This window comes from Haematobia irritans, chromosome 3 (genome assembly GCF_050003625.1).
Source record: "Haematobia irritans isolate KBUSLIRL chromosome 3, ASM5000362v1, whole genome shotgun sequence".
NCBI lineage: Eukaryota > Metazoa > Arthropoda > Insecta > Diptera > Muscidae > Haematobia > Haematobia irritans.
In genome coordinates this window covers 156,644,963-156,670,962 of record NC_134399.1, presented here as the reverse complement: position 1 = coordinate 156,670,962, position 26,000 = coordinate 156,644,963, and the positions used below count along the sequence as shown (strand labels likewise).

The 26,000-nt window shown below is 28.2% G+C and overlaps 1 protein-coding gene across 2 annotated transcripts in view; it reads left to right on the top strand.

The window, feature by feature from the left end:
• Zdhhc8 (zinc finger DHHC-type containing 8) overlaps positions 1-26,000 on the top strand; it is a 249,807-nt gene that overhangs the window by 198,616 nt on the left and 25,191 nt on the right. For both annotated transcript variants that reach the window (XM_075303063.1, XM_075303064.1), the window contains exons 5-6: positions 307-501; positions 682-1,000. In XM_075303063.1, coding sequence (XP_075159178.1) covers positions 307-501; positions 682-1,000 — 514 coding nt within the window. The remainder of the gene's footprint in view (positions 1-306; positions 502-681; positions 1,001-26,000) is intronic.

Below are 26,000 nucleotides of genomic sequence, written 5' to 3'. Positions count from 1 at the left end.
ACGAAAATTTCGTGTCACGCGCACACCTCTAGCTTCAATCACATACGTAATCTTGACGGAATCTAGGAAAAAATACAAAAAAAAAAAAAAAATAATTCTCTATAAAAGGAATTAATAAAAAGTGGTACAACATCACATCAAAGTGAACACTTCTAATTCGAATGAAAAGAAAATGAAATATGATGTTTCCCCTTGTTCCTTTCAATGTCGTGAACCCTTCTTCTTAAAACATATCTATACTTTCAAATATGTATACAAATATAGAAATACAATTCATATAAAAATCTATCTTTCCATTTTTTCCAGCATGGTTTTAATGGGTATAGTAACGATATTAGCCATACCCATCTTCGGTTTGACTGGTTTCCATATGGTTCTGGTCTCAAGGGGTCGTACCACAAATGAACAGGTGACAGGTAAATTCAAAGGTGGCTACAATCCATTCTCCAGAGGTTGTTGGCACAATTGCTGTTACACTCAATTTGGTCCACAATATCCAAGGTAAGTCTCGGGGGAAAGGAAGGGTAAATAAAATAAAATAAAAACATAAAATTGATGCAAAATCTCTTCTTTTTTTATAATTCATTTTATTTGCAATTGCACATTGACTGATTTGATGGCCGCATTGATGATTGGATTCGTTTACAACCACATATCACAAAAACCTCACAATCATCACAGTCTTCTCAAACCCGATAAATATGCTGCACGTCGTTCACATAAAGAAAATCAAGCCATTAGTACGATAACCACTGAACGTGATTCAAACCAACAACAACAAAATTCGGGAAGTATTCGTGGCAAACCACCTGGTGGCGGTGGTGGTAATGGTACTGGCGGTGGCAATAGTGGCATGGCCACAACAAATTCCCAACATTCTCCCCATGGAATGCCTCGCAATTATTATGATAGGGACCAGCGTCATACACAGGTAAAGACTTATACGGACCAGGGCAATGGTTTTAATCAGCGGTCGGGCAGCACAACGCTTTATAGTAAGGTGGGTAAATTGTGTAAAATTTTAACAACAACAAACAAAAGCAACAAAACTTTGCAATGAAACAAAAAAATAATAAATACAAACTGTAACAAATACAATGAAATGCATTTTCTGTTTTGTTTTTTGTTCTTGTCGTTGTTGTTGTTGATGTCTAACTTACTTATACTACTAAAACTAATACTACTACTACTACTACCACTACTTCTACTGTATCTGTAACTATTAGTATGTTATGTATATTAGTTAATAATTTTGTTTATTGAACTATTAATTATGCATTCTTTTTTTTTTGCCCAATGTAAGTACATTAGAGAGGGTCGCAAAACTAAATAATTAAATCTTTTCCGATATATATTTTTTTAATTTTTTGCAATATGAGAGAGGATCGCAAAATTAAATAATTAAATTTTTTCCGATATTTTTTTTTGCAATATTAACGTAACAAGCACATAATGAACTCAAACATATTTAATTTGATCCAAACATCTTGACCTACCTTTAGGGATTTTGGTATGGATTCCGAGCTAAAGATGCGGCTTCTTTTAATATAAATTATTTTTTTTAGGAAGCTACAAGTTTTAAATCTAGGCTCTATAAAATTAAAATTAATTTTTTGATCGACTTTCGAATGATTGTTTATTCTACTGACGTACCAATAAATGTCAAATTAGAAATCGAAATTGTAACAGATTCTTCAAAGTTAAAAAAATAAAAAATAATTATAATTTAAAAAAAAAAAAATGTGAATCAAACCTATCAAACAAATCAGTTAACTTAGAGGCTATTTGTTTATATCAATTTAATTTTCCTAATTTCAAAAGCATACGACTTTTACGAAGGGACAAAAATTTCAAATTAAATAAAAATTTTACCATTTTTATACCCTCCACCATAGGATGGGGGGTATATTAACTTTGTCATTCCGTTTGTAACACATCGAAATGTTGCTCTAAGACCCCATAAAGTATATATATTCTGGGTCGTGGTGAAATTCTGAGTCGTTCTGGCTATGTCCGTCCGTATGTAGAAATCACGCTAACTTTCGAACGAAACAAGCTATCGATTTGAAACATGGCACAAGTAGTTGTTATTGATGTAGTTCGGATGGTATTGCAAATGGAGGGGCAATGTTTAGCATGCCCGCCTTGCATACACAAGGTCATGGCTTCGATTCCTGTTTCGACCGAAAACCAAAAAGTTTTTCAGCGTTTCAGTTTCCCACCTCAGTAATATGCTGGTGACATTTCTGAGGGTTTCAAAGCTTCTCTAAGTGGGTTCAATGCAATGTGGAACGCCGTTTGGACTGGGCTATTAAAAGGAGGTCCCTTGTCATTGAGCTTAACATGGAATCGGACAACACTCATTGATATGAGAGGAGTTCACCAATGTGGTATTACAATCAGCGTTGCCTCAATGAATTTTAATTCTGGGCGAACATTTTTCCAAAATTGGACCAAAATTCGTACCAGCGGACCACTTTTCAAATTAAATTAATATTATTAAAAAGTTTACTTCGACAGAAAATTTTTATTTCTATTTATTTCTATAGAAAATTTTGTCAAAATTTTATTTTTGTAGAAAATTTTGTCAACATTTTATTTCTATAGAAGATTTTGTAAAATTTGTATTTCTATAGAAAATTTTGTTAAAATTTTATTTCTATAGTAATTTTTGTCAAACTTTTATTTCTGTAGTAAATTTTGTCAAACTTTTATTCCTATAGAAAATGTTTGTCACAATTTTATTTCTATAGAAAATTTTGTTAAAACTGTATTTTTATATAAAATTTTGTCAAAACTTATTTCTGTAGACAATTTTGACAAAATTTTACTTCTATAGAAAATCTTGTTAAAATTTTATTTCTATAGAAAATTTTGTCAAAATTTTATTTCTATAGAAAACTTTGTCAAAATTTTATTTCTGTAGAAATTTTTGTCAAAATTTTATGTCTATAGAATATTTTGTCACAATTTTACTTCTATAGAAAATTTTGTCAAAATTTTATTTCTATAGAAAATTTTGTTAAAATTTTATTTCTGTAGAAAATTTTGTCAAAATTTTATTTCTATAAAATTTTTTTGTCTAAATTTTATTTCTATATAAAATTTTGTCAAAATTTTTGTTTCTATATAAAATTTTGTCAAAATTTTATTTCTATATAAAATTTTGTCAAAATTTTATTTCTGTTCCTATACAAAATTTTTGCATAATTTTGTATCTATACAAATTTAGTTTAAACTTTATTTCTGTAATTTTGGCCAATTTTTATTTCTATAGAAAATTTTGTTAAAATTTTATTTCTATAAAAAGGTTTTTCAAAATTTTATATCTATAGAAAATTTGGTCAACATTTTATTTCTATAGAAAATTTTAAAAAAATTACCGATTTGACGAAAATGGAGCAAAATCAACCAAATTCCATTTGGTCCGACCAACGGACCAAATTTAAAAATTAATATTTTTTTGGACAAAAATGGCAACCCTGATCCCAGTGGACTGTGAATAGTCTAAGTGAGCCTGATACATCGAGATGCCACCTAACCTAACCTAACATTGCAAATGGACCATATCGGAGCCTCTTGGAGGAGCAACTTTCATCCGATCCAGTTAAAATTTGGAACGTGGTGTTAGTATATGACCACTAATATCCTTGCAAAAATTGGACTATATCGGTCTATATATAGCCCCCATATAAACCGATCCCCAGATTTTGCTTGGGGATCCTCTTGGAGGAGCAAATTTCATCCGACCTGGTACGTGGTGTTAATTCATATAGGTCCATAAATTAGTTCATATAGGTCCATAACTATATATAGCCCTCATATAAACCGATCCCCAGATTTGACCACCGGAGTCTCTTGGAGGAGCAAATTTCGTCCGATTCGGTTGAAATTTTCTATGTTTTTTTTTTCCATGCCACTAATAACCGTGCAGAAATTTATCCATATCGTTCCATAATTATATATAGCCCCCATATAAGCCGACCCTAAGATTTGACCTTCGGAGCCTCTTGGAGGAGCAAATTTCGTCCGATTCATTTAAAATTTTCTACGTTATATTAGTATATGGTCTCTAACAATCATGTAAAGATTGGTCAATATCGGTCTTTAGTTACATATAGGACCCATATAAATCGATTCCCAGATTTGACCTCGGGGGCCTCTTGGAAGAGCAAATTTCTTAGAGGCGCAAACGACATCCGATTCGGCTGAAATTTAATATATTCTCTTAGTATATGGTCGCTAACAACCATGCCAAAAGTGGCCCATTTCGGTCCATAGTTATATATAGCCCCTAGATGAACCGATCCCCAGATTTTACTTCTTCTTGAAAAAGTAAATTTCTAGATAAAATTTGGTAATAATCACACAAATATTGGACTATATAGGTTCATAATTGTATATAGCCACCATATAAACCGATCCCCATATTTCAGTTCTGCCTCTTTTTTTACTGCGAAAATTCATACCGGTAAAGAACTAAATTATTAAGGTTTTTAATCTGCCTTTTTTGCCTAATATATACTGCGTATGGTCTAACTTTCAATTTAGAAGACGATATTAAAGAGTTTTAAGATGCCTTGCCATCGGCAAGTACTACCACAACCCTACTTGGATCTTTAGTAGAAGTTTCTACGAAATCCATGAGATTCGGCCTGGCCGAAGTTACGGCCGTATATACCTGTTATTTTTAAGTTATACTTGGATGGAATGTCCATGGTCCCCAATTGGATTGTGTATGACAGTCTTTAGTAGAAGTTTCTACGCAATCCATGGTGGATGGTACATAGGATTCGGCCTGGCCGAACTTACGGCCGTATATACTTGTTATTTTTAACTTATACTTGGATGGAATGTCCATGGTCTGCGGCCAAAATGTTTGTGTGCACAGGCCTTCTTTTCAGGACATTTTCTCGATAATATTCCGCCAATCGAAGGTTTACATTTTCATCTAACCTCTTTAGCAAGTAAACCCAATTTCATAAGCTGCTCAATAGCTTTTCATCGGAGAAAGACAACCACGGCTATGGGTGTCTTTCATTCCAGCGAAGCAACTCTTTGGCTCTTTCCAAACTAACTTTTTTGTACATCGGTGTGCTCTTTCACTTTTTGGAACTGAAATGGTACTAATCCAAGCTCATTTTTCAATATGTGTTGTATATAGAAACGAAACCCATACAAAACGATCCACGCTAATGTACTTACATACATATGTTATATATAGAAAAACAAAGCCTTTTTAGACATTGGTTGTAAATTTTTTGGAATTCCTATCCTTGTTTGTCTCCACATTTAATTAAGCCTTGTTATTACTTCTCTTATATTTCTCTTAATATTTACAAAATAGTTGATATATGGGTTATTTACAAAACCAATATATATAATATATTTGCTTATTTTAGTGTATATAGTTTGTAAAATAGAGTTAGTTATGTAGCATCTATTCCGCATTCATAGTCTTCTATGGTTTTCAGTGCTATGCCAATATATATTTTCTTCAACTTCGTATAATTTAGTTAAGTTTCCATTTTAAAATCAAAAGAAATTATTTGCAACAAAGTATTTTATGATATTTAGTTGCCTAAAGATTATGTTTATTTTGTGCAATCGAAAAATAAAAATGGGTTATTTTCGAATTTTCACAACGTCATCAGTTAAATTTGTTGGACAAACTCAACATACACATTTTTTAAATCGGTTTTTTTCGAAATGTAGGAAGAGTAGACTGTTCCAATTTTTGATTTTCCAAATCTATATCTATATACAAATATCCGTTGTTTCATCTCTTCCAGAGGGCAACTTGGTACTCGCAAATTTATTTCATTTCTTATATTGAAAACCATTTGGTTCTTAGAAAAATGTATTGTATGATGCAAAAATCGGTATGTGAGACACCTATGAACTAAATCATCAACTTTTGTTTATAAAAAGTGCTGATTCCCCACTAAAATTAGTTAGTGGGGATGTCTTTGCTCAAGATGTAAAATTGGAAGACTGATCTTCATGCAGTTATATCCAAAAGTGAAGGTGCTCTTCAATTTTAATTAAATAATAGATTTCAATCAAAGCGATACTATTACTCTCTGGGAGCGGTATAGTGGTTAGCATGTCCGCGTTGCATACAAAGGGTCCTGGGTTAAATCCCAGTTTCGACCAAACATCAAAAAGTTTTTTTTCAGCAAATCTTCCCCTATCTCTGGGTATCTAAACTTAATGGTATATTTTCTCATCCACTAAGAATTTATCTCGCATACTGGTCCGCAATTATTCTAATACCTACTCGACAATCACTACTCCAGGAATTGGTGTCCACTAAACCCCCTATAACCGCAACTTAAATACAATTCAATTAAGGACTGAAATAGTCGGAAATGTCGCCAGTATTTTTAAGGAAGAAAACAGCCTTCTACCAAAATTTCAAGATATTTTTTCTAAAAATCTTATTTTGAAGTTGTTGATCAATTTTTTGTGGTTAGTATAAAAAATATTTTTTTTTTGTATTCTAAAAAAAAGGTTTTATAGAAAATTTTGTTAAAACGATATTTCTATAGAATTCTTGGTCTAATTTTATTTCTATAGAAAAATTTTGCCAAATTTTATTTCTGTAGAAAATTTTGTCAAAATATTATTTCTAAAGAAAATTTTTGCAAAATTTTATTTCTATAGAAAAATTTTGCCAAAATTTATTTCTGTAGAAAATTTTGTCAAAATATAATTTCTATAGAAAATTTTGTCAAAATTTTATTCCTATAGAAAATTTTGTCAAAATTTTATTTCTATAGAACATTTTGTCAAAATTTTATTTCTATAGATCATTTTGTCAAAATGTTATTTCTGTAGAAAATTTTGTCAAAATTTTATTTCTATAGAAAATTTTGTCAAAATTTTATTTCTATAGAAAATTTTGCCAAATTTTTATTTCTATAGAAAATGTTGTCAAAATTTTATTTCTATAGAAAATTTTGTCAAAATTTTATTTCTTTAGAAAATTTTGTAAAAATTTTATTTCTATAGAAAATGTTGTCAAAATTTTAGTTGTATAGAAAATTTTGTCAAAATTTTATTTCTACAGAAAATTTTGTCAAAATTTTATTTCTACAGAAAGTTCTGTCAAATTTTTTTTTTGGAAAAAAAAAATTTATCAAAATTTTATTTCTGTAGAAAATTTTTGCTAAACTTTATTTCTATAGAAAAATTTTGCCAAATTTTATTTCTGTACAAAATTTTTCAAAATTTTATTTCTATAGAAAATTTTGTCAAAATTTTATTTCTATAGAAAATTTTGTAAGAATTTTATTTCTATAGAAAATTTTGTCAAAATTTTATTTCTATAGAAAAATTTGTCAAAATTTTATTTCTATAGAATATGTTGTCAACATTTTATTTTCTATAGAAAAATTTGTCAAAATTTTATTTCTATAGAACATTTTGTCAAAATTTTATTTCTGTTGAAAATTTTGTCAAAATTTTATTTCTATAGAAAATGTTGTCAAAATTTTATTTCTATAGAAAATTTTTATTGTTGTTTTTGATCTCAGCTTAAAGCCATGCATTGACTAAACTACAAGTGTAGCTTAACCAACAGAAAAGTATTCTTGTCAAATTTATATAGACTGGATGTACAGCTGTTTCGGAATTACCACATTCCTCATCAGCATCCTCTACTCGCAGCAAAAATATCAACCAATTATCAGAATAAATTCGGGTAATTCACTCAACCCAAAGTGAACTGCACTTGAACCTTCCGAAAAATTTTGTCAATTTTTTCAAAATTTTGTCAAAATTTTATTTCTATAGAAAATTTTGTCAACATTTTAATATAGAAAATTTTGTCAAAATTTTATTAATATAGAACATTTTTTCAAAATGTTATTTCTATAGAATACTTGGTTTAATGTTATTTCTGTACAAAGTGTTTGCAAAATTTTTTTGTATATAAAATTTTTGAAACATTTTATTTCTATAGAAAATATTTGCAAAATTTTATTTCTTTAGGAACTTTTTACAAAATGTTATTTCTATAAAAAATGTTTGCCAAATTTTATTTCTATAGAAATTTTTTTCCAAATTTTATTTCTATAGAACATTTTTTGTCAAAATTTTATTTCTATAGAAAATTTTGTCAAAATTTTATTTCTATAGAAAATTTTGTCAAAATGTTATTTCTATAGAAAAATTTTTTTCAATATATTATTTCTATAGAAAATTTGGTTCAGTTTATTAAGCTAATAAGACCAATGTTGTTTTGTAAATAAAACAAGTTTTATTACATTTTTCCCAACGTTTCGACAATTCCTTGTTGTCTTCTTCAGGGGCTTTTTCTATTTGAATGAAATTTATTAAGATCTTTTATTGCAAACAAAAACATGAAGAACTTACATAGATATTGTTTTAAGTTTGTCTTTACATTGAGTTTACACGTTATATAAAAATATGAACATATAAATACAACAAAACGCAACTTAAAACTATATCACTGTTGGTATTACGATATTGCAACACTGTAGCAAGTACTTATATTGTCTGTATCTTCTTTGACATTCATTGTCCTATTTATTTTTTGTTAGACGTTTTCTCTCTCACTATGCACTAACTTATAATATATTTTGTCAAAATTTTATTTCTATAGAAAATTTTGTCAAAATTTTATTTCTATAGAAAATTTTGTCAAAATTTTATTTCTATAGAAAATTTTGTCAAAATTTTATTTCTATAGAAAATTTTGTCAAAATTTTATTTCTATAGAAAATGTTGTCAAAATTTTATTTCTATAGAAAATTTTGTCACAATTTTATTTCTATAGAAAATTTTGTCAAAATTTTATTTCTATAGAAAATTTTGTCAAAATTTTATTTCTATAGAAAATTTTGTCACAATGTATTTCTATATTTTGTCAAAATTTTATTTCTATAGAAAATTTTGTCAAATTTTTAGTTTTATAGAAAAAAACACAGTGCAACACAAAAAATCACTTATCCCAGCCGCAGGTACTCGATGAGAGTATAAAACTAATTTCTGGATATTGCTAAATTGGTTGCTGTTCGACTTTTATGAGCGTCTAAAGTTTTGTCGCCAAATTCGATATTGAGCACTTTTTGAAATTTTCGTTTGTCATAGCTCTAAAAATGCTGGGAATTTATTTTTGGGGTATTCAACAACATTGTAGCTCGTGACTCGGCCAACAAAAATGCTGAATGTATTAAGTCGGAAAATTTTCATCTTCATGCTCAAAACCGCAAACTCTATTTTGACTGTTTTTCGACATTTTTGCGATTTTTAGCATAAAGATGAAAATTTTCCGAACTAATATATTCAGCATTTTTGTTGGCCGAGTCAAGAGCTACAACTTTGCTAAATACATAAAAAACGAATTCACATCGAAACAAATTCGAGCTATGGCCATACGAAAATTGCAAATATGTGCTCAAAATCGAATTTGGCGCCTAAACTTTAGAGGCTCATAAAAGACGAACGGCAACGAATCTAGCAAAATCCAGAAATTACTTTTCTCCTCTCATCGAGTACTTTCGGCTGGGATAAGTTATTTTTTGTTTGGTGTCAGAAAGTTGAATTTTGCGTCACAATGAAATTTTTTCAAAATTTTATTTCTTTAGAAAAATTTGTTAAAATTTTAATTTAATACAAATTTTTTATAAAAATTTATCTCTTTAGGAAATTTTGTCAAAATTTTATTCTTCCTCTTGAAGTAGTGAAGTGGAGAAGTTGTAAAATAGAACAAAAAATCAAGAATTATACCAATCTACCAAAGAGTAAAAAATTCACCATCTTTGGTAGAATTCTACCAACTGTGGCAACCGTGAATGTCACTGCCATTATTCTACATGCTGATTTATATAAACTGTGCATTTAAATTTTTCATGACTGTATAAAGGTTTAAGCCAAGGTCGACTGTTTTCGTTAAAATTCGATTAGTTGACTTTGGGCAAAATCAAAATTCTATGAGTGGATTTTTCAATTTGTATTTTCAGAAAATTTGTTTTTGTTTCTTTTTGAATGAATTGTCCTAAAATCCAGTTTCTATTTTAAAAGTCATGAGAAACATCACCGAGCTATGAAATACAAAAACCAAACAACAATAGCATACTTTCAGGCATAAAATTTGCAACTTCTAATTACTTACTATTACAATTTTTCTCATTCAACGACAAATAACCAATTACATTTATTTTGATAAATCTTGTATTTGATTAGTTCTCAATAACCGAAGCATTTCGAAAACTAAAAACATTGCGAATGAGTTCAAAATTTCATTTAAATTATTACAGATTTTAACTTAGTATCTAGATTTGTTAAATTCTTTGATATTGGTCACCTAGTTTTATATACAGTTTTTTATACTCCAATTTTCCATTTATTCGTTATTTCAATTTTTTTGGTTCATTTCCATGGACTTTTGGCTTTAGAAGTATTTTTTTGTTTTAGTCAATTTTCCTAAGTGCATGTTGATGAAATGTTTACTATACCTCTCCTCTAACTTTCATCCTTTCTATTTATTCATCATGCTCTATTTAATTGGTTTCTCTATGAATCGTCCTTTGGTATTGGTTATTGTTTTCCCTTGTTCTACTTTTCCTAGACCATATCTATCTGTCATAGTTTCTCCTTTCATATTCAAAAGAAGAACAAAGTATTTATTTGCTTGTTCAATGGCCCATAAACCGCTGAAGCTTAAGTGTCCTATAGCTGCCAAAAAAAAGTTTAAGAAAAGAAATAAACAAAAACAAGTAACTACAGCTTTATTATAAATGTTTATTTTGTATATGAATATTTAAATTTATATGTGTATATATGGTACATTATGTATTTATTTCAACATATTAATTGAAAGTTTAAGTTAGTGTTTAGCTAAAATTTCAGTTCTGATTATTAAGTTATATTTTTTTAATTTAAGATTTTATTTTCTAAAATTGCGTTTAGCGAATTAAAAAAATTTGATTTCTACAGAAACTTTCGTAGGTTTCGGTTTTTAATTTGTTATACCCTGCACCACACTGTGGAACATGGTATTATAAGTTAGTGCAAGTGTTTGCAACACCCAGAGGGAGACGAGATAAATTGGGTCTTTAGCGATAATGCACAGGGCTAAGCCCTAAGTCGATCTGGTCATGTCCGTCTGCTGCGCTTTTGTAAAATAACATAAATCTGACGTTAGATTGAAATATTTCCGATATATTTTTAATAACTTGTCCAAATCGGTTCGGAGCACCCAATAAATTTGAAGGATGTGAGGTAGTATCGAAAATTTAGATTTACAAAGTGGAGTAGGTTATAATATAGTCAACCCCGGCCGATTTTTTACATTCCTTACTTGTTTTTTGTTGTCCAAATGCACTAAAAACATACTTGAATTCAAAGATTTTGATCTTCCCTTAAGGATTTTTATATTGATTCCGAGCCAAAGATGCGGCTTCTTTAAAATAAAGACATTTTTTTAGGGATTTATATAGCTTTAAATCTAGAATCAATAAAATTCAAATTATGATACAGATCTCATTTAAGCAATTTTCAGTCATACTTCAAAATAGAAAAATGTTTACTTAATTCCAAAACCTTAAACCAAAGTGCAAAATCCTCAGAATAAATCTTAGCCTTTATCTAAAGCGTTTTAATCTTAATTCTAAAGATTTCTTTAAACCAAATTTATTTTTCTTTATTTTAAGAAAAAATTGTTTAGTTCAAAGAATTGCGACTTTAACGGGGGGACGCAGATTTCCAATATTCGTGTCCTAAATTTAATGAGAAATATTTTTGAATGTAAGATTATAATTTATTTCAATTGAAATGTAATTATTATAAATGAATTTTAAAATAATGACAAAATTTATCAATTATTTAAAGAAATATTTTTTTCAGTTTTTCTTTACTTTAAGGAAAATTTGCCCTACTTCAAAGACCTACACACATTTCCAAAATTTGTATCCTAAATTTAATGAAAAATTATTATAAACTTTCTTTTAATTAAAATGTCATTATTTTAAAGAATTTTGTCCTTAACATTGTGTAAATTTCGATTCATAAAATGTAGGTTGCATAATATTCCATATTAGGTCAATATTTTTTTCAGTGTATATGGGCTCACAAACACGGTTGTCCCTCGTGCCAAAACTACTAAAATTTACCTCTAAAGAAAATTTTGTCAAAATATTATTTTTTTTAGAAATTTTGTCAAAATTTTGTTACTCTAGGAAATTTTGTCAAAATTTTATTTCTATAGAAAATTTTGTCAAAATTTTATTTCTATAGAAAATTTTGTCAAAATTTTGTTTCTATAGAAAATTTTGTCAAAATTTTATTTCTATAGAAAATGTTGTCAAAATTTTATTTCGATACAAAATTTTGTTTCTATAGAAAATTTTGTCAAAATTTTATTTCTATAGAAAATTTTGTCAAAATTTTATTTCTATAGAAAATTTTATCAACATTTTGTTTCTATAGAAAATTTTGTCAAAATTTTATTTCTATAGAAAATTTTGTCAAAATTTTATTTCTATAGAAAATTTTGTCACCATTTTATTTCTATAGAAAATTTTGTCAAAATTGTGTTTCTATAGAAAATTTTGTCCAAATTTTATTTCTATAGAAAATTATGTCAAAATTGTTTCTATAGAAAATTTTGTCAAACTTTTGTTTCTATAGAAAATTTTGTCAAAATATTGTTTCTATAGAAAATTTTGTCAAAATTTTATTTCTATAGAAAATTTTGTCAAAATTTTATTTCTATAGAAAATTTTGTCAAAATTTTATTTCGATACAAAATTTTGTTTCTATAGAAAATTTTGTCAAAATTTAATTTCTATAGAAAATTTTGTCAAAATTTTGTTTCTATAGTAAATTTTGTCAAAATTTTATTTCTATAGAAAATTTTGTCACAATTTTATTTCTATAGAAAATTTTTTCAAAATTTTATTTTATAGAAAATTTTGTCAAAATTTTATTTCTATAGAAACTTTTTAAAAAATTTTATTTCTATAAAAAATTTTATCCAAATTTTATTTCTATAGAAAATTTTGTCAAAATTTTATTTCTATACAAAATTTTGTTTCTATAGATAATTTTGTCAAAATTTTATTTCTTTATAAAATTTTGTCAAAATTTTGTTTCTATAGAAAATTTTGTCAAAATTTTATTTCTATAGAAAATTTTGTCAAACTTTTATTTCCATACAAAATTTTGTTTCTAATTTTGTCAAAATTTTGTTTCTATAGAAAATTTTGTCAAAATTTTATTTCTATAGAAAATTTTGTCAAAATTTTATTTCGATACAAAATTTTGTTTCTATAGAAAATTTGTCAAAATTTTGTTTCTATAGAAAATTTTGTTTCTATAGAAAATTTTGTTTCTATAGAAAATTTAGTCAAAATTTTATTTCTATAGAAATAAAATTTTGTCAAAATTTTATTTCTATAGAAAATTTTGTCACAATTTTATTTCTATAGAAAATTTTGTCAACATTTTAATATAGAAAATTTTTTCAAAAATTTTATTTATATAGAAAATTTTGTGAAAATTTTATTTCTATAAAAATTTTTATCCAAATTTTATTTCTATAAAAAATTGTATCCAAATTTTATTTCTATAGAAAATTTGTCAACATTTTATTTCTATTGAAAATTTTGTCAAAATTTTATTTATATAGAAAATTTTGTCAAAATTTTATTTATATAGAAACTTTTTTAAAAATTTGATTTTTATACAAAATTTTGTTTCTATCGAAAATGTTGTCAAAATTTTATTTCTTATTTATTTTTTTTTTCTATAGAAAATTTTGTCAAAATTTTGTTTCTATAGAAAAATTTGTCACAATTTTATTTCTATAGAAAATTTTGTCAAAATTTTACTTCTATGAAAATTTTGTCAAAATTTTATTTCTATAGAAAATTTTCTCAAAAGTTTATTTCGATAGAAAATTTTATCAAAATTTTATTTATATAGAAAATTTCGTCAAAATTTTATTTCTATAGAAAATTTCGTCAAAATTTTATTTCTATAGAAAATTTAATCAAAATTTTATTTCTATAGAAAATTTTGTCAAAATTTTATTTCTATAGAAAATTTTGTCAAAATTTTATTTCTATAGAAAATTTAATCAAAAGTTTATTTCGATAGAAAATTTTGTCAAAATTTTATTGCTGTAGAAAAATTTGTCAAATTTTTATTTCTATAGAAAAATTTTATCAAAATGTTATTCCTACAGAAAATTTTGTCAAAATTTTGTTTCTATAGAAAATTTTGTCAAATTTTGTTTCTATAGAAAATTTTGTCACCATTTTATTTCTATAGAAAATTTCAAAATTTTATTTCTATAGAAAATTTTGTCAACATTTTATTTCTATAGAAAATTTTGTCACCATTTTATTTCTATAGAAAATTTTGTCAAAATTGTGTTTCTATAGAAAATTTTGTCCAAACTTTATTTCTATAGAAAATTATGTCAAAATTGTATTTCGATACAAAATTTTGTTTCTATAGAAAATTTTGTCAAACTTTTGTTTCTATAGAAAATTTTGTCAAAATATTGTTTCGATACAAAATTTTGTTTCTTTAGAAAATTTTGTCAAAATTTAATTTCTATAGAAAATTTTGTCAAAATTTTGTTTCTATAGTAAATTTTGTCAAAATTTTATTTCTATAGAAAATTTTGTCACAATTTTATTTCTATAGAAAATTTTGTCAAAATTTTATTTATATAGAAAATTTTGTCAAAATTTTATTTCTATAGAAACTTTTTAAAAAATTTTATTTCTATAAAAAATTTTATCCAAATTTTATTTCTATAGAAAGTTTTGTCAAAATTTTATTTCTATACAAAATTTTGTTTCTATAGATAATTTTGTCAAAATTTTATTTCTTTATAAAATTTTGTCAAAATTTAATTTCTATAGAAAATTTTTTCAAAATTTTATTTCGATACAAAATTTTGTTTCTATAGAAAATTTTGTCAAAATTTTGTTTCTATAGAAAATTTTGTTAAAATTTTGTTTCTATAGAAAATTTTGTCAAAATTTTTTTTCTATAGAAAATTTTGTCAAAATTTTATTTCTATAGAAAATTTTGTCAAAATTTTATTTCCATACAAAATTTTGTTTCTATAGAAAATTTTGTCAAAATTTTGTTTCTATAGAAAATTTTGTCAAAATTTTATTTCTATAGAAAATTTTGTCAAAATTTTATTTCGATACAAAATTTTGTTTCTATAGAAAATTTGTCAAAATTTTGTTTCTATAGAAAATTTTGTCAAAATTTTATTTCTATAGAAAATTTTGTCAAAATTTTATTTCGATACAAAATTTTGTTTCTATAGAAAATTTAGTCAAAATTTTATTTCTATAGAAAATTTTGTCAAAATTTTATTTCTATAGAAAATTTTGTCACAATTTTATTTCTATATAAAATTTTTTCAAAAATTTTATTTATATAGAAAATTTTGTCAAAATTTTATTTCTATAAAAATTTTTATCCAAATTTTATTTCTATAAAAAATTGTATCCAAATTTTATTTCTATAGAAAATTTGTCAACATTTTATTTCTATTGAAAATTTTGTCAAAATTTTATTTATATAGAAAATTTTGTCAAAATTTTATTTATATAGAAAATTTTGTCAAAATTTTATTTATATAGAAACTTTTTTAAAAATTTGATTTTTATACAAAATTTTGTTTCTATCGAAAATGTTGTCAAAATTTTATTTCTTATTTAAATTTTTTTTCTATAGAAAATTTTGTCAAAATTTTGTTTCTATAGAAAAATTTGTCACAATTTTATTTCTATAGAAAATTTTGTCAAAATTTTACTTCTATGAAAATTTTGTCAAAATTTTATTTCTATAGAAAATTTTCTCAAAAGTTTATTTCTATAGAAAATTTAATCAAAATTTTATTTATATAAAAAATTTTGTCAAAATTTTATTTCTATAGAAAATTTTGTCAAAATTTTATTTCTATAGAAAATTTAATCAAAAGTTTATTTCGATAGAAAATTTTGTCAAAATTTTATTGCTGTAGAAAAATTTGTCAAATTTTTATTTCTATAGAAAAATTTTATCAAAATGTTATTCCTACAGAAACTTTTGTCAAAATTTTGTTTCTATAGAAAATTTTGTCAAATTTTGTTTATATAGAAAATTTTGTCACCATTTTATTTCTATAGAAAATTTCAAAATTTTATTTCTATAGAAAATTTTGTCAACATTTTATTTCTATAGAAAATATTGTCAACATTTTGTTTCTATAGAAAATTTTGTCAAAATTTTATTTCTATAGAAAATTTTGTCAAAATTTCATTTCTATAGAAAATTTTGTCAAAATATTATTTCTATAGAAAATTTTGTCAAAATTTAGTTCTATAGAAAATTTTGCCAAAATTTTATTTCTCTAGAACATTTTGTCAAAACTTTATTTTTTTTAGAAATTTTGTCAACATTTTGTTACTCCAGAAAATTTTGTCATTTGTTTTCTATACAAAATTTTGTCTACATTTTTTTTCTATGAAATATTTTGTCAACTTGTTTTGTATAGAAGATTTTGTCAAAATTTTTTTCTATACAAAATTTTGTCAATTTGTTTTTCTATAGAAAATTTGTCAAAATTATATTTTTCTATAATTGAAGTACATCTTTCTTTGAGAGGAATATTTTGCAAGAATCAACAAGAATTCTACCAATCTACCAAACAGTAAAAAATCTACCCTTTTTGGTAGAATTCTATCAACTGTGGCAACTGTGCTTGTAAACCATACAAGTGCATACGAGAAACATGCATTGATGAAAGAGTTGTACCTATCTTTTTATACAAACTTGTAGTTTCTTGAATAATTATAGAAATCTATGTTTCATTTGTGATTTGTTAAAATTTGATTTTCGTGAACATTTTTGTTTAAATAGAATCTTCTTGGAAATTTCGTCATTGAAAATTTAGTCGAGGTATTTTTAGGTGCACTGAAAAAAATATTGTCGTGAGGTCAAAGATTTCATGTCTTTAAAATACGAATACAAATTTTGCTTAGCATAGAAGACGCATTTCTCTAAAAAAAAGTTATTTTTCTTGTCCAAAAGTCGATAAACTTTTCAATGAAGTCGTATTGTCCTTATAATTAAGTGATTTGACTTAAAAATGGGTATCTTAACATGAAAGAAAAAATGTATAGGCTAAGGTCAACTTGACTTTAATAATTCAGAAAAATTCTTTAAATTTAAGGAAATTGTTTTTAAATTTGTTGTCTTTTTGCATCTTGACTACAAAGCAAAAAATCGTTCAAATATAGGACATATTTTTCAAAACTTTATTTTAAAGAAGTTTTTTACTTCAAACATAGCATGATTTCTATTGGAAGTCGAGTCCTAATTTGGAAAACAAAGTTGCCGTTAACTCCTTTTTAAAGGACTTTGATAGCATATGAAGAAAAAAAGCTTAGAAAGCGAAAAATTAAAATTTGCTTCCTAGAAGCAAGTACACAAAACCTAAATTTAAAAGAGAATTGTGTCTTTAAAGTATCCTTACTTGTATTCTCCGCTTCTTTGGCTCGGAATCAATACCAAATTTTTTAAAGTAAAGACAAAATCTTTGGAACCGAGTATGCTTTTTTTTCAGTGTGTATAGAAATATGAAGAACGCTGAAATATAATTTTCAGAAAAACTAGCCGATATATCGTTAATAAGCACTTCCTCTAAATTTGATTTTCGTAGACAATAGATATATTGTAAAATTTTATTTTTATACAAAAGTTGTTGGAGATCGATTTTTAATTTTTTTTTAATATAAACTTTCCGCAAAACCTAATTTTTATGTTTTTTTTTTTCTTCACAATCCCTAGTTCATATATTATCATAATGGACTAAATATCGAATCCATCCAGACCAACTAATACCAGACTGAAATTATAACCCAACATAACAGAACCCAAAACTGTTATGTATCTGGTATTAGGTGGTCTGGATGGATTCAATATTTAGTCCATTGTCATAATATATGAACTAGGGATTGTACTCAAAAAGTCGAATTTCGACTTGTCCCAAATTTGACTTTTTAAAAATTTGAAATGTTCGATTTTCGACTTTATTGATTATTGAAGAGTATTTTGGTTGAAATTCAACTTGTTCATTATAGTTAGATTAGTTGAGCTTGATCACTATAAAAATTTGATTAGTAGTTTTTGACTAACATCAAAAGTCGTTCAATCGATTTGACTCGATTTAAAAAAAATCGAAATACATTAAAGTTATATATGCGTTTATATATGTACTAATAAAAAACAATTTAATTCTTTACTCACTTTATTTTTCGAAATAGTTTCTAACTAAATGATACATTGCAGAAAATTTTGTAGTTATGATTTAAATGATATAATTTTGTAAATTTGTACAAAAAAAAAATTATATGGTATATATACCTGTTAACTCGAAGTTACAACCATCAAAAATCTAAAAACAATCCACTTTATTAGTATTTGTGTGGAATCGTTTGAACACCCACAAAAACTCCATTCGAAGCCAAATGGATTTAAATGGAATTTTCGAAGCAATTGGTTTTTTTACACTTGAATTGTTCCTTTGATATTGGCGCACAAACCGCACAGATTTATTTTATTCAACTCCTATTTTTTTTATTTTTTGTTTGGCACTCAAATATTTTTCCACACTTTTTGCATGTTTGCATTGATTCTTGTTTTTTTTCGAATTTGATTATTTTAATTTAGTTTCGTTTATTATTTAATTGATTTTTGGCTATCAAGAGATTTAGTTTAGTATTTTTTTCTGGTTGATTTGCTGCTAGCATTTGGTTTATTGTATTTTTGTAATAATTAAAGTTTTTTTGGATAAAATTGGTCATATTGAAAGAAATCTCAAAACGTACACCTTTTGTGAAAGCACCGTACAATCGAAGAAAGGTAAACTAAATAAGAATATTTTCTTTAATGAATTGATATTAAGCTCATTTTAAATCTATTTTTCCTTCATACATATTATATACTTTATATGAAATTTTCCTATAATATTTGTCAATTGTTATACATTTTATTTTTTGTTTTTCTTTACAATCGAATTTATCAAAAATATTTCTACATATAATTAAAAATAACAGAGTAAATTGATATTTCTTAATAAGTTATCACATAAAGTCCTTCTTCAAATTTTATTCATATGCATTATTAGAGTTGATATTAAACATTGTTTTTGTTTTTTATATTTATATTTATCAATCACCTTTTTTTTTGGCATTCAACAATATTAACGTATATGATAGTAATTTCAGTTTATTTTTACATTTTTCAACATAATTTGGAAATATTTTTTTTATGAAATCATGATCGAAATCAGGGTATATTTTTTGTTAATAATACTAAAGACGATGAATAATATTTATGGCGAATTAACACAAAAAAAAATATGTCTATACGGCCGTAAGTTCGGCCAGGCCGAATCTTCTGTACCCTCCACCATGGATTGCGTAGAAACTTCTACGAAAGAATGTCATCCACAATCGAATTACTTGGGTTGTGGTATCTTAAAACTTCTTAACATCGTTTTCTAAATTGTGAGTTAGTCCATACGTGGTATATATTTGACAAAAAAGTTATGTATAGGTAAGTCTACAGATAATTACGAATCGATATGAACTTTTTGCACGATACATAGAGAGCCAGAATTGAAATATGGGGGTCGCTTAAGTGGGGGCTATATACAATTATTAACTTGATATGGACCAATTATTGTGTGATTGGGGATCGATTTATCTGAGGGCTATATATAACTATAGACCGATATGGACCTAGTTAGGCATGGTTGTTAACGGACATATACTAGCACGATGTGCCAAATTTCAAGTGACTCGGATGAAATTTGCTCCTCCAAGAGGCTACAAAACCAAATCTCGGGATCGGTTTATATGGGGGCTATATATGATTATGGACTGATATGGACCACTTTTGGCATGGTTGTTAAATATCATATACTACCACCACGTACCAAATTTCAACCAGATCGGATGAATTTTGCTTCTCCATAAGGCATTGGAGTTCAAATCTGGGGATCAGTTTATATGGGAGCTATATATAATTATGGACTGATATGAACCAATTCCTGCATGGTTGTTAGATACCATATACTAACATCACGTATTAAATTTCAACCGAATCGGATAAATTTTGCTCTTCCAAGGGGCTCCGGAAGTCAAATCTGGTGATCGCTTTGCATGGGGCTATAAATAATTATGGACCGATGTGGACCAATTTTTGCATGGTCATTAGAGACCATATACTTACATCATGTACCAAATTTCAGCCGGATCGGATGAAATTTGCTTCTCTTAGAGGCTCCGCAAACCAAATCGGGGGATCGGTTTATATGGGGCCTATATATAATTATGGACCGATTTCGACCAATTTTTGCGTGGTCATTAGAAACCATATACTTACACCATGTACCAAATTTCAACCGAATCGGATGAAATTTGCTTCTCTTAGAGGCTGCGCAAGCCAAATCGGGGGATCGGTTTATATGGGGCCTATATATAATTATGGACCGATTTCGACCAATTTTTGCGTGGTCATTAGAAACCATATACTTACACCATGTACCAAATTTCAGCCGGATCGGATGAAATTTGCTTCTCTTAGAGGCTCCGCAAGCCAAATCGGGGGATCGGTTTATATGGGGGTATATATAATTATGAACCGATGTGGACCAATTTTTGCATGGTTGTTAGAGACCATATACTAACACCATGTACCAAATTTCAGCCGGATCGGATGAAATTTGCTTCTCTTAGAGGCTTCTAAATCCAAATTTAGGGGGTCCGTTTATATGGGGGCTATACGTAAAAGTGGACCGATATGGCCCATTTGCAATACCATCCGACCTACATCAATAACAACTACTTGTGCCAAGTTTCAAGTCGATAGCTTGTTCCGTTCGGAAGTTAGCGTGATTTCAACAGACGGCCGGACGGACATGCTCAGATCGACTCAGAATTTCACCACGACCCAGAATATATATACTTTATGGGGTCTTAGAGCAATATTTCGATGTGTTACAAACGGAATGACAAATTTTATATACCCCCCATCCTATGGTGGAGGGTATAAAAATGTTATGTTGGTAAAAATATGTATGGTTCATATTTTTACCATCAATTTCCCCGAAAAATTCAAGTAAATAGGTGTGCTGACTTAAGCAAATGTCATCGAGCTCAGATGGTCAGAAAGACAATTTTTTAGATTTATACCAGTATAAAACGTAGTAAATGTCATAAATCCATACTTAAACCTTAAATTTGATAAGGCGCTTTCATATTTCATATCACATATTTAAACATTTTTGAAAATTTGAAACATTTTCTCAAAAGGAAATCGTAATTTTATAAAATACTAGCGTAACCCGGCCCGCTTCGCTGCGCCTTCCGAAGCGTATTTGTAGGAACATTTTGCGTTAACTTAGTCAACCATATCCTTCGTGCTGAAAACAAATTCGAAGGGATTTGAATTCTTTAAAACAAATCGGACTACGTGCTTTTTCGTTTAAATATAGGTACAAATACGGCGGTTCGTCTTAAAAAATGTCGGGGAGAGGGTGTACCCTTTCCTCCAAATTTTTTAAATAATGTTCCGTATTCAAGTAGTTGGACAATCTTCTATATTTCTTGTGATTTTTAAGTGTGGTTTGTCAAGGAAAGGTATCCTTCTCCTCAACATATCTGAAAATTAAGCACTATATTATAATAACATACAAAGAATTACTGTTTCCCATCCAATAAATCGGAAAAAGCAAAAGTTGTAAAAAATTTTACCACATTAACATTTGCTAAAATGTTGGAAAATGATGCACCATCTACGTTGGCTGCCAATTTCATGTAAATTTAAGTTCTTTACTAAAAAGAAGTCTGGCAGAAGCCTGTGCAAAAATCATAAAATTATGTACCGAGTTCCCATTTACAGACAACCCTCTACTTTCAATTTAAGAAAAAAAAAAAAAACAGACAAAAGGAACCCTCTCCACACCTTCGCTCCACTCCGACCTGATATCGGACTATCACATACCCTATATTAATTTCACAACTACTCAATGGTCCCTATAAAATCTATCGAAGTAAATCGACAAAGTTTATTTCAATTTTCCCCTTCCCCAACCTGATATAGAAATACTAATTTAAAAATCATGGATAAATTTAATCACCTTCTCCCACGTTCCCTGTAAATGTCAAGTAGATTGGAGATGTGTAAATTTTGCTCAATTCTTTTAAAGGGACATCACTTTCCCCGATACAATATCGAAAAACACCGTAGTGAATAGCACCCCTAACCTTCCCTGAAAATTTTTGAAATTTTCCTTTAAGTGTTGTTAAGTGTCAAAAATTTCAAAAAAGGTTGCCTCTTGATTCATAACCTTCCCCCACTGCCTTTGTACATTTCAAAAAAACTTAAGAATTTTTGTTTTTTTTTTGCAGTTTTAGAGGAGGATCTCCTCCCCGACCAAATATCGAAAAGTGATGTAGCGTATCTTTTGTAAACGTCCCAGAAAATGTCAAGCAAATTATAAGCCTAAAGGGGCCTCTCTTCCGTCCAAATATCACAAAATCAGTTATCAAATATTAATATCGTAACCTCTCCCCAGTCCTCTGTAAATTTCAACTAACTCGGTAAAGTTTAATTGTTTCTCTGTATGTACTTAAGAGAAGCGAATGCCCTTTTATTTTTATTAAAAAATCAGGAACCTGATATAAATATCATAACCTCACTCATTTTTCCGTAAAATTTCAGTCGGGGGAGTTTTGTTTTCACTGTACTTTAAAAAAAAGTCGGGCAAAGGGGTGGTCCCCCTCCCCGACCAAATATCGAAAAATAATGTAGTTGAAAATAATGAAATTTTCAACATTCAATGAAAATTTCAAGCAAATCGCACAATTTTGTTGCAAGTTTAAAAAAGTAGGGCAAGGGGGCGGTCCCCCTCCTCGACCACATATGAAACCATCAGGTACCCCATATTAATTCCATAACCTCACCGCATGTTCTCTGTAAATCTCAGATAATTTAGAGAATTTTAGTTTTTTCACTGTACTTTAAAAAAAGTCGAACAAAGGGGAGGTCCCCCTCCGCCACCACATATCGAAATATAAAGTAGCGGATCTTTGTCTAGACACCAAACCCAACCTTCAATGAAAATTTCAAGCAAATCGGTCAACTTTGGTCCAATTTTCAAAAAGTCCGACAAAGGGGAGGTCCCCCTCCGCGACCAGGTGTCAAAAAATGAGGTACCCTATTTTCACCACATGAACGCCCCCTACGATCTCTGAAAGTTTCTAGTAAATCGGTTCAGCCGTTTCGGAGCCAACTCGGAACATACAAACAAATAAACAAACATAGATTGAATTTTATATAAAGGGTGATTTGTTAAGAGCTTGATAACTTTTTTTTTTAAAAAAACGCATAAAATTTGCAAAATCTCATCGGTTCTTTATTTGAAACGTTAGATTGGTCCATGACATTTACTTTTTGAAGATAATTTCATTTAAATGTTGACCGCGGCTGCGTCTTAGGTGGTCCATTCGGAAAGTCCAATTTTGGGCAACTTTTTCGAGCATTTCGGCCGGAATAGCCCGAATTTCTTCGGAAATGTTGTCTTCCAAAGCTGGAATAGTTGCTGGCTTATTTCTGTAGACTTTAGACTTGACGTAGCCCCACAAAAAATAGTCTAAAGGCGTCAAATCGCATGATCTTGGTGGCCAACTTACCGGTCCATTTCTTGAGATGAATTGTTCTCCGAAGTTTTCCCTCAAAATGGCCATAGAATCGCGAGCTGTGTGGCATGTAGCGCCATCTTGTTGAAACCACATGTCAACCAAGTTCAGTTCTTCCATTTTTGGCAACAAAAAGTTTGTTAGCATCGAACGATAGCGATCGCCATTCACCGTAACGTTGCGTCCAACAGCATCTTTGAAAAAATACGGTCCAATGATTCCACCAGCGTACAAACCACACCAAACAGTGCATTTTTCGGGATGCATGGGCAGTTCTTGAACGGCTTCTGGTTGCTCTTCACTCCAAATGCGGCAATTTTGCTTATTTACGTAGCCATTCAACCAGAAATGAGCCTCATCGCTGAACAAAATTTGTCGATAAAAAAGCGGATTTTCTGCCACTGATTTTGGTAATAAAATTCAATGATTTGCAAGCGTTGCTCGTTAGTAAGTCTATTCATGATGAAATGTCAAAGCATACTGAGCATCTTTCTCTTTGACACCATGTCTGAAATCCCACGTGATCTGTCAAATACTAATGCATGAAAATCCTAACCTCAAAAGAATCACCCTTTATATAGATAGGTATACACTTGAAAAACCTCTGAATGCAACTAATTTTCAAACTGTTGAAACCGTATTGAATATAAGTATTTTTCATGACTGTGTGCTCCCTACAGGCTTCAATATATTCGGCTCTGGCTGACATTAGATTTTTTCTATACAAATTCTGACAAATATATAGTAAAAACTTAGTACTTTACCTATAGAAAAAATAGTAAAATACGTCGTAAATGTACAGTATCTCAAACTGTTCTGTTGTATTTCAGAAAATACATGCGGCCATGTTTCAAGTAAATTTTATTTTAAAGACCAAGCTTGAATAGTTATGTTCTATTTGATACCAAAAAAACTGAATAAAATCAAATTATCTAGTTTCTGAGATACGATGAAATATATTTTCATCAGTTTGGTGTACGGACAATTCTTTGAGACAGTGTATGTCAATTACGTCCCAGTTTTCGATAGATCTTCTCCGGAAGGGAGGTAACCTCTTCGCCCACTTTGTTACCAACAGATTTAACGTTAATCGATTCAGGTATGTTGATTACAAGCGTGAGACGTACGCATACATTAAATATCCTTCTTTCATCTCTAGAAAAGGGGGCTAAGTACCGATTTTTTTATCTCTAACTTCTCCGAACATAGTTATTAGCGGCGTCATAATTTGGAAAAGTGGCACAAAAAGTGACATTACAATTAAATTCAGTTATATCAGTTTTTCTATGAAATTGTTTGTGGAGATAACTCCATTTCATCGAAAGTCAATCCTTAAAATTAACTGTTCAGAGATTTGCCTAATAGAGAATGTAATGTTGCCTACTTTCGGGCGGCACAAGCGTCCACAGTGGTATAAGAAGGAAAAGTGCTCACAAATATAGTATTGGACGTGTAAATTCGATTATATGTTATGACACCGATATGGATATTAAGTAACAATTTTGCCACTAAAGTGTCACAACAGTCACACTGGTTTTATAACATAAAGAAACAATTTTCCTGCGGAACGAAATTGTTGATCAATTGAAACCGAATTTACGACAAAAGGTGCAACAATTGTTGCTAATCTTTTTTATTTGTTTTTATAGAAAATTTTCTAGAGTCAAAACTATACTTCATTTGTCTAAAATTAAAAAAATTCTTTTTCTTCTCATATTCAAAGTGAGGAGGGGTTCAAGACAAGAGGTGCTTGCTAGTCTTGGGCAAAACCGTTCACCGTAGTGATTCGGCCTTATCATTTCTTTTTTTTTTAGAAAGGAACTAGTTCCTTTAAATCGGTCCTTCGATCCATCTCTTTCTAATTATTCGTACCGGTTTTAATATTTTCCATCACTGTCGTCTAACATATTACCATCAGAGGAACTAGAGTCTTTATATCGTTCCTTTGTTCCATTTAGTTCCTTTGAATAAATTCAATCATTCAACTGTTGACTCTCTTTCACAAGTGGAAGAAGAAGAAGAAGCATGTTTATATGAAGTAATATACTAGTTTTGATTAAAATTCCGTATTCGATATATTTTTAAAGCGAATTAGTTTTTCTTTTATGAATGAGTCATAAATAAGAAAAGGAGCTATGGAACTATAGGAACGAAAGTGACGGAACTAGTACCGGTCGTTCCATTTGCTGAACCGTTCATTGAAACAAGCCTAGTGCTTGCTTCAAGCAGGTACACCCACACACAAAAAAA